We start from the raw sequence: 10670 nt of genomic DNA, 5'->3' as shown, positions 1-10670 counted from the left end.
CTCTCTCTCTCTTTCTCTCTCTCTCTCTCTCTCTCTCTCTCTCTTTCTCTCTCCTCTCTCTCTCTCTCTTTCTCTCTCTCTCTCTCTCTCTCTCTCTCTCTCTCTCTCTCTCTTTCTCTCTCTCTCTCTCTCTCTCTCTCTCTCTCTCTCTCTCTCTCTCTCTCTCTCTCTCTCTCTCTCTCTCTCTCTCTCTCTATATATATTTATTTATTTACGCGTTCACGCGTGCACAGGTAACAAACCGGCGGGATCTCTTCGACTTTCCTCAGAACGGCAGCTTTGCAGCTACGATCGTTTATCTGAACAGGTGAGAATTCATATAAAAATGAGTGAATGAGGGAATCTATGAGGATGTGAAGGGTGAATGTATGAGGGAATCTCTTCCTGCATGTGAGTTATAACCCATCGTACTCAAACAAATATTATAACCACAGTCGAATCGTTTGCCACGATTGCCACGATGCCACAATTGCCACAATTGCCACGAACCACGATTGCCACAATGTCGGTCTACATTTGAATCTATGGTATATTATAACCGCCAACGCAATGTCGGCTGAGCGATGACGTCCATGTTGCGGACGTTGCCCGTGTGTGTCGCTACTCACAGGCGTCGTCGTTGCCGTGTCGCCCGTGTGTGTGTCATTATTCACTGTCGCTGCCGACAGATTCGGACAGTCTCTGCGAGCGACGAAGCAGCTGGACGTCTCCTACACGCCGACTGTCATCAACGCTTACCTGCGCACGGAGAATCTGACGACGCACAACGGCTACCTGAGCACATACCTCAACGAGGAGCTGTGGATGAATACGGAGCTAATGGTCGCAGAGGGCGCTGCTCGCGTCCTGCTCGAGTTCGTCGTGCCGCACAACGCCTACACCTACCAGACGTGCTCCGGAGGTGGCGCCCCCGGAGGCGGGACGCCGCACTGCAACAAGATAGGATTCGTCTCGCTACAGGTGCGTGAGTAGATTAATATAGGTAGACATGTATCTTGGTGTGTGGGGAGGGGGTGGGTGATAACAGGGTGATATTCTTCGTGTTGCATAATCTTTGAGGTGAACCTCAATCCCGTTATGTTTAACTAGTTTGAGAGAAAATTGAAATATTAATTGATAACGTAAAGCTTTGGGGAAACGAAAAATGGCCGTGATTTTTTCGGGAGTGGGGATGGGGGGGGATATTAATAAGCATACACGCCACGATTAGACAAAAGCAACGCTATATATAGGGTTATACTTGATGACCAACTTCTACCTGCTGCTTTCTCAACTCAACTCTCTTTCTTAACATCATTGCTGCATAAGCATGCCTCAGCTCTACTCTCACGTTTTAACACGTAAGTATAAATTCCCTGCCGCGCAAATACGACACGACGAAAGATTTCGGTATTCATACGTTGTTGGTACACAGGTGGACCCGCCAGACAGAAACACGATCACCGTCATCGTCGGCGACAGTCTTACCTCCGATAACTTCCTCGCACCGAACGTCACATTCAGTGCCAATCTAGAGCGAGTGTTCTTCGACTTTGGCATCGTGCGAAATGTGGAGGACGGCGTGCTGAACGCTGCCGATACGATTCTCATCAAGATACCGATCCTGATCAGACAGGTAGGTCCTGCCCTTGAAATGTTATTCATTATCATAGAGGGTAGGGCATGATCGCTGCGTGGTGGCAGCCAAGAGGGTTTCTTACCAGACATGTGATGCTTAGACAGGCGATACCTATAATGATAAATATTTTTCTTGAAACATTATATAGTACTTGTTTGTACAGGTACATTAGTCTTTAAGCTAGTAGAATAGACATGTGCGTATTACGGACGTATATGTCTGCCATGTTCAACTTCCCGTGGCTTACTCAGATGGTGCAACGTGTACCAAAATGTAATACACCACTTAAACGTTAAACCTGGCAAAGACCGCGGCTACAGTTATATATTCATGCAAAAATGAGAATACACTGCAAACACCCTGACAATTCTATCGTTTATAATAGTATATGATATATAGTTAGAGTAGATAGCATATAGTATATGGTATATATACGGCGTATGGTACAGATTTGGTATATGGTATGTAATATGTGGTATAAATTGTGCATGTGGTGTGTGGTATGCGGTATGTGGTATATGGTATATAGTATATTATCGTATATAGTATATAGTATATAATATATAGTAAATAGGTCGAACTGGTTACATACGCCTACAGCAACATCGTCACTCTTTATATCACTTATTATATATATATATTTATTTATTTATATATTTATTTATTCTTATATCACGTATTATATATATATATATTATGATCGTGCTGCAGGGTTATAACCGCGTCGGTCAAGTGCTGCCTTTCCGCTCCATCGCTAACCAGACGCTGCTGCCACTACCTACGTCCGTCATCGCCGACCTCACCTTGCTCGTCATCGGACCCGACCTGAGCATCTACACGCAGGCGCAGCCGCTTAGCGACATCGAGGCGGGCACGGTCGTCAACTTCACGACAACTTTCTTCCATTCGACGGCCTCTACCGAGAACATCGTGCAACTCCAGGTGAGAGCTGTGCTGGTGAAGGAGGATGGAGTTGGCTTCAGGGTAGACGGAGGGTGGAGCTTTACTTTAGGGTATCTAGATCGACTTCTTCTGGATGGAAAAGTCGTAACAAGAGTTGGTTCCATGGTGAAGGTCGGCGCTGGTTCCATGGTGAAGGTCGGAGTTGGCTCTATGGCGAAGGTCGGAGTTGGTTCCATGGTGAAGGTCCGAGCTCGTTCCATGGGGAAGGTCGGAGTTAGTTCCAAGGTTGACGGAGAGAGGAGTTTTAGTTTAGGAGCTCTGGATCGACTTCTTGTAGATGAAAGAGTGATCTCAAAAGTGGAGTGATACTCAGATAGAGACTCGATACAGAAAAATGTAGATGATGTGGATTGCAAGGTATGGACATATGACGGAGAGGTGCAATGGCTAAACGTGGGAAGGCATTGAATTTATAGAAAAGCTTTTATATTTAAAGGGGACACCGATAGAGTTAAGAGACCAGGTTAGAGGGTATTGCTGGAATGGTGGGAAATGAAATAATGTGTGGTGGTGCGAGCTTTCGGTTAGACTCTCCAGATGTGAACGCGAGAATGAAGACCGGTAACTTATTGAGAGCGGCTATAATATTAATATTCACGTCAACATCTCTGTACAAAATAGTAATAGTTGGATTTATTACTTATGGGTTGTAGTGCATGTCGAAAATAATACGCGCTCGTGTTATCCGTCAACAGGTTTGGGCGAAAACGCAAGACGCTGGTATGCGCATGCTACCCGAAGTCATCTACTTCTTCTCTGGAAGCCAAGACATGCCTTACAGAGTGACCGCTGCTGAACTAGAGAGCGGTATCAAAATAGGCTTCCTGAACCAGACCGACTGGATGCGGCTGTTGTTTCAGGTAAGGACATCTTCGTCTTACATCAACGCCACGCTTCTGTCTGTATCTTTTCCGCGAAAACTCGCGTCAAAAACGTATATGAAACCAATTTGATAACGTAAATACAACGTAGAGAAATTGCAATTCATTGCAACTCTTGAGATAACCGCAGCTGGTTTTTCATCAAGCCATCATCCATTCTACTGGCGTTTCTTTTGCTATTTACTTGCATGCTCAGCGATGATGAACCTTTGATGCGTGCTTGCACTATATTGTCCTAGCGCGAGGCGCACTAATCAAAAGACAGGTATACACAGGGGTATATATAGCGCCCGCGTCACACGCGAGACAGCTTGCTACTTTTCACATCTAGTGCCAGGTACTCACGTACCACGCGGTATGCGACGTTTGAAAATAGATATAAATTAGCAATGTTGTCGGTGTCTTCCATGGCAGGTGCGTGCCACGAATTCCCTGCTCATTAATTCCCATCCCGCCGTGCGGATCGATGCTAGCTTCAGCGGTGAACGGGAGAGGAAGATATGTAAGTCAATCCGTTATTTAAATAATTTTACATGCTGCATCGTACGCAATTGTTGTTCGCAGGTCGTCGATAGCTGTAATGGAGATTTTATAGTTCTTTATATATAATGAAGAAATATATAACCCTATTGCATCAGCATGAGCAGCAGCAGCAGCAGCAGCAGCAGCAGCAGTAGTAGTAGTAGTAGTAGTAGTAGTAGTAGTAGTAGTAGTAGTAGTAGTAGTAGTAGTAGTAGTAGTAGTAGTAGTAGTAGTAGTAGTAATATCAAATTAGAAAGCGAAACCTTTCACGTAAAAACATATAGATAATCAATCATCCGACACACTGGCGCCACACAACTAATCCACTCCATCAAAAACACGAAGTTCAAAGACGTTTCACGACGACATCCGCTAATAAATTCCGTGTCTTAGGCGACCTACACGAAAATCCAAACGAGCACCTCGTATCTATTAAGGTAGCGACGGGTGAGTTTAGCCGGTGGTAATGATACGTCGGCCTGAACCACCTGCCGCTTAGTAAGAGCTATTATAAGAGCACGCACACGCGAGGCTGCGATGCGGGGCTGCATCGACCCACGCGGCTCTAACCGAATCAGGAAATTGGCTGCGTGTTTCACTATGTAATCGATGTAACGTAACTACTGCTGCCCTGCATGCTGCTAGTAAAAGCAAAAAGCATGCTGCGCTCTTAATCAAGCAAATCCAGCCATGCACATGTTCTTTACTATTTATTCAATAGAGTGCGGTCGTGTCTCATGTCATCAAACGTTGATAAGATTCGTCAGTCTTTTCCAGTTATTCAACGTGCTCACGCAGATACGAGCGCTTGTACGCACGCACACGATTTGTTAATATGCCCTTCTCTCTCTCGCGCTCTCTCTCTCTCTCTCTCTCTCTCTCTCTCTCTCTCTCTCTCTCTCTCTCTCTCTCTTTCTCTTTCTCTCTCCCTTTCTTGCACCCATTTTCGCTCTTAACTCGTCGTGCGTGTTTTCGTTGGCATGGTGTTCTTGTAAATCCTAAGCAAGCAAACGCGAACAGATTCTTTTCATGATGTGTTTGCGATACATACATACTGCCAGGCTGTGCATGGTACCTTGCTGAATCAGCTCTAAATTGATTAAACCTATGTAAGGCGCGAAATGTAAAGAGAAGCTGTTTGTGTAAGAAATTTTTTATAATATCACAACGTTCTATTATACAACGTTGCAAGCAGAATCTGCGTGTAACTGCATCCGGTTTTGTAATGTGTTCCTAGCCAGTATTTTCATCCTAATAATTTCAAGGTAACAATACTGTCTTCATGAACACGTGGTCAGTTTTATATAGTTATGCGGGGAAATATAACGTAAACAACACGCTATTAGCTACGTGCGTGACTACATGATCTTACACGCGACGAGCGTCACACACGCGCGCGCGCACACACACACGCGCGCGCACACACACACGCGCGCGCGCACGCACACACACACACGCGCGCGCACGCACACACACGCACGCACGCACGCACGCACGCACGCACGCACACACACACGCACACACACACACATTGACTGCACGCTCACGCGGGCACAACCGCGTGAATGCGCTAGCCTATGCGGGAACACACGCCTCCGACACAGATTGGTACCCTGCTGCGAGCACGCACGGTCGCACAAAAGATTCACAAGACCAAATGCTATCGATTTCCAAGGTGGCTTATTGTGGCTCCTGCTTTTCCTTTTAGCCTGTTTCGTACGGGTACCTAGCGTTATTTCTGCCCGCGCTTGACCGCGAGGTCTGCTTTTCTTCTAGCTAGGGGTTTACGGAACAACCCTCACGTCGTACCAGATTAGGACAATAAATAACACCCGACATACAACGAACGAACAGAACAGGAAATATCTTGACCAAAGCGTTCCGCACACTGAAAGCGTTACACGCTAACACACTAACTACACTACACTAAACTACACTACACTAACTAACACACGCACGCTAACACACTACACTACGAAATGAATACATAACGCCGTGACAAATGTACATAGACCGTCTGTAATAACTTAATCGCTGCTTTCGGATGAAAACGACTTCTCGTATGCAATCACCCAGTTCTTACATGCGAGCCGATGGTCGCTGAGTGCGAATGACTCTGTAGTCATGCAGATATCCCTGCACGCGGGTCGTGAATTTACCTGTCGCCCAATCATCGAAAACAGAATACTCGACGCGGAGTGGCCGCGGTTATTAATTGCTGACAGGTAATGGCAGTCGTCACCTGCGTGCGTCGCACGCGGTGACGAGAAAGTGCAATTTGTGCTCGCATTTGCAATCGCGAACACTTCACGTCAACGCAGCTCTCCCAGCGATATTACTTATTAATCAGAAACAAATCTATCACACGGGGCCATATAACGTATCATTAGTATCGCATGTCGCCGGGTAGGGGAGAGATGTCTGCGGGAGATGTAATTATACTGTAGAGTTCTACCCCCCCCCCGCCGCCACTGTCCTACTGCGCATGCGTGTGAGACCGACAGCTATTGATCATAGAATGCTCTAGCTGTGTGGGAGTTGCAAGGGCGCGTTTTCCCGTAAAAATCGTGCGAATATTTTGTAATTTAATTTTAAACAAAATTTCTTTAATAAAAGTTAACTAGAAAACCACGTACATACATAATAAACTACACGTGAACGTTATAGCTTTGAAATGAAAAGCATAAATTACAAGCAGGTCTAGGCTACCTGGAACAAACCCCTAACGTGATTTTTATATGATAGTAGTAAGCTCGTTTGATTCGCTGAAATGACAACTGCAACATATATGCATGACAAAAATGCAATACCTTTCGGACACTTCCGCCAGTTTTCCCATAGGCTCATGTCAGGGTCTTTGCTTTAATACCAAGTTTATACATTGGAAATTTTACTCTGGAAATTTGTACACTAGGAAATCTGTTGACAACGGGACTAAGGACGTAAACACTGTCAACTGGCGTATTAGAGGAAGTCCTCCTGACCATAGAATCAGCCATTTGGAAATCGCAGATGAAATTTATGATGCTCAGTTAAGCATTTGCCCACCATCGCATCTAGAAACATAAATTAATAACCACGCAGTAAATAATCTGGTTGCGTAAATAAGCTTGTATCTTCTCTATTGCAGCGAAATCTTATACGACGGTGTCAACGAGAACGGTTGCTGCCAAAAACCTTCTCTACCGTTCAGACATCGGGTTCCGCACAGGGATCCGCGTGGACGAGCCTGTCACTATCACCCTGACCATGAACATGCCCTTGGGCACGCTGAACGACCTCAGCATCAGAGCAGGTAGATTCGCCACGTCGTAACCACTCTCCACGATACCCGGGTGGCCATAGGTCTCATAGTTCTATCATGAACACGCGCTTGGCACCGCGTAAATTGCCTCAGCATCAAACCAAATTGAAGTCGTCTTTTATTACCATGACGAAGACACTTGCGACAACATCAAGTTCAATGTCACTCATATCGTGGACGACCTCACCTAAACCATCAACGTAAATAACATCGTTAATGTTTCAGACACTATTGCTATCACCCTGTGCAACCAAACACGGTTGACCTATCTGATCGCATTCATCAATGTCATCAATAAGATTAACTACGCTGATACTGTCGATCGTCGTTGACATATATTTGATCGAGTAATAATCGATTTTAAATTTTGGGCGAGGGGCGGTTACTGCAAACATCAACGTCAGAGCAGCGCCAATGATATTATAAATACACCACTATTGCTATTGACATTATCAACACAACAAATCGTAATGACGCCATCAATGGCACCAAACCGTACTTACGTTTATCATATTGATTATTTATTACACACACTCGATATTATCAACATTGCAAACTGTATCCCAATAAATGTTATGCGTGCCGCCACTCTCCTTGATCGTGCTTTTTTTTAAATTTGAAATCCAAATGCTAACTTTGGGCGCATCGCGTTATTGTTCTGACTGCAGAGTTTAAGTCTAGCGACTTTGATGAGATACCGATCGTCATGATCAACAGCGAGGTGCAGTCGTCTGCCAGCATTCACTTTGGCCCCGATGCTGCTAACTCGACTGGCTTCTCTGTCCGCGCAATGCCAAAGCCGTCCAGTTTGTCACGGCGGGATGTTACAGAGAGCGTGGCCAACCATGGATGCCCGCGGTGTGATAACTCGGTGAAGCAGGTGAGTACTAATCTCACCGAACCTTAACATCCACATCACCCGATGTATTCAGTGAACAGCTCGGCAATAACAATTCAATTCAATTTACTTTATTTCTACTTGTGAATTACATTTTTGAGGTAACATATTAGTTAAACAAGTTAATAGACAATGGTGATAAAATTAAAACAAATCAAACTAAATAAATAGAAGTGATGGGAGGCGCTGTCGTGTCAAACGTCTTGTCGAACATATGCTGTTTCCAAATCGCACATGTATATCCTTTATTTATGGGGAATACAGGAGGCGACGGAGCATCGCATCAAGAAGAGGCAGATCCAGTCTAGTCTATATATTGTCCGCTGGATCGGAGACGTTCTCAATCCGTCACTAGGTGGCACCAGTTATGACGCATTTAATATCACAGTGAGTATGCGAAATGCGTCAAGCTATCTATTGCACCTTGGCTTAACATCAACACAAATTATTTGGCATGCGTTTAGCATAGAAATTATTTACTATATAATACATCCTCAAATCTTCAAAGCGAGCAATCATACGACTAAATGAACACGCAACCAACACGTGTAGGCCTAAATACAAATTGAATTGGTCAGTCAATACTAGCCTTCGATTAGGAGAAAATATAATGAATGAGTGAAATAGTGAAATAGTGAATATGGTGAACCCACACGCGATATAGAATCAACTATGTGTACTGGTGTAACACAAATGTTACGGGTTGTAGTTGCAGTTCATAGTTCCAGCCTCGGATGCTGTCCGGCACGGTCAGCTACTCAGCTTCATGCCCACCATGGTGTTTAGCGGACGACCGTTCGACTTTGGCCGCCATACTTTCATGATAGTCGAGCCGCGGTTGGAAATCATTAAAACAATGCAGGTTAGTATAGTGGATCGAAGTCAGTTAGTAGTTCGTGTAAACGGCGTATGGACGCGATGACGACGATGCAGCCGGCGGCGGTAACGATGACAACGAATACAATGACGAAGGCAGCGACGTCGACAGCGATAGCGACGGCAACGGCGACGGCGGTAGTGACAACAACAACAACAACAACAACAACAACAACAACAACAACAACAACAACAACAACAACAACAACAACAACAACAGAAGCAGCAACAGCAGCAGCAACAGCAACCACAATAACGAACACAATGGCGACCGCTACCGCCGTTGCCACCGCCGCCCTCATTGTCTCATATTACATCAAGAAATATGACAACACATACTTATGATAATATTGCCAATAAAATACGTAATAAAGCTCCTAAATTGTGCGCATGCCGCATTGCGATGTTGCAGTACACCGATGATTCACTTCCCAACGAGATTTACATGAACGTATTGGTGAGTCACCAGGAGGAGTCGTCCGCCCCGGCTTTCGACATCTACGTGCAGGATAACTACAGGGGCATGCGCATCAAAAACTACACCATGTACATGCCAGATGGCAGCACTGGCAACCTAACTGTCGAAGCGGACTCGTTCGACTTCTTCGTCGACACTCTCGCAGGTAGCGCCAACTGGAGGGGGTCGGCCACCAATCTCATCCACGTTATAGCACTTCATTTCCGAACAGTTTACCGTTTACAGAACAGTTCCATTACAGGACAGTTCTATTACAGAACAGTTCCATTACAGAACAGTTACATTACAGTTACATTACAGTTACATTACATTACAGAACAGTTCCAGCACTTTATTTCCGAACAGTTCACCATCGTTTTTACCAGCGGTATAGCAACACGTGGCGGTCGGAAATAGAGGGACTTTACATGCGAGGCTTGAACGCGTCTCTTTGTCTTGTAGTTGGAAAGAGCCTGCTGCTCTCCTATTTGGCTTCTCCGCAGGAGGCATTGAACCAGGAGACGGCCGCCAATAGAAGTTACAACTTTAACGCATCCATGCTTTATCGCAGCATTCGGCCCAGCGAAGCACTCAGCCCAGAGGTAACACAGCGCCAGTTACGCAGGCTGCTAAACCAACGCATCGTAACATACGATAAATAGACAATTCACTTAGGGGCTACCGTGACCACAGCTTTTGGAGATATCATTATCATCGTGTTGATCAATATCCGATGACCACTATTCATCCACAGAACAATGAATAGCTTAACGGTGTATGCTATGTTGCTATGGATTACGCAGTGTATTTATATTATGTATATGGTCACACAGAACCCCCATTAGTACACACACGATGAATGTTGTTTTAGTAAAGTTCACAATGTCCTTTGGCTCTGTGTAGCAATATAACAACTCTCCCTTGTTACAATGGACGCATGCTAATATTTATCATATTATCTGAACCTGATGAGTGGCTGGATAATGGCAAACAACGCCATTGATAACTTATTATTATTATTGAGAACGTATCTTTGAATTTCGGGTAAACGTGGTTTCCTGCCTGTCATGCAGTTTCCGGGACGAAAGTATGGACCTGTGGAAACGACAGTATGCGTAGAGACCAGGCATGAGTCTGTCAAACAGGTACGA

General features: G+C 45.0%; 1 protein-coding gene across 1 annotated transcript in view; it reads left to right on the top strand.

Moving 5' to 3' along the window:
• The first annotated feature begins 819 nt into the window (after positions 1-819).
• The window catches only part of LOC106805649, a 14396-nt gene continuing 4545 nt past the window's right edge, over positions 820-10670 (top strand). The window contains exons 1-12 of the mRNA XM_014807337.1: positions 820-960; positions 1415-1615; positions 2330-2560; positions 3277-3441; positions 3877-3964; positions 7115-7279; positions 7957-8168; positions 8451-8573; positions 8896-9048; positions 9475-9685; positions 9982-10121; positions 10593-10664. Coding sequence (XP_014662823.1) covers positions 820-960; positions 1415-1615; positions 2330-2560; positions 3277-3441; positions 3877-3964; positions 7115-7279; positions 7957-8168; positions 8451-8573; positions 8896-9048; positions 9475-9685; positions 9982-10121; positions 10593-10664 — 1902 coding nt within the window. The remainder of the gene's footprint in view (positions 961-1414; positions 1616-2329; positions 2561-3276; positions 3442-3876; positions 3965-7114; positions 7280-7956; positions 8169-8450; positions 8574-8895; positions 9049-9474; positions 9686-9981; positions 10122-10592; positions 10665-10670) is intronic.

Source organism: Priapulus caudatus, unplaced genomic scaffold (assembly GCF_000485595.1).
Source record: "Priapulus caudatus unplaced genomic scaffold, Priapulus_caudatus-5.0.1 Scaffold122, whole genome shotgun sequence".
Lineage (NCBI taxonomy): Eukaryota > Metazoa > Priapulida > Priapulimorpha > Priapulimorphida > Priapulidae > Priapulus > Priapulus caudatus.
This window is presented reverse-complemented; position numbering and strand designations above follow the sequence as displayed.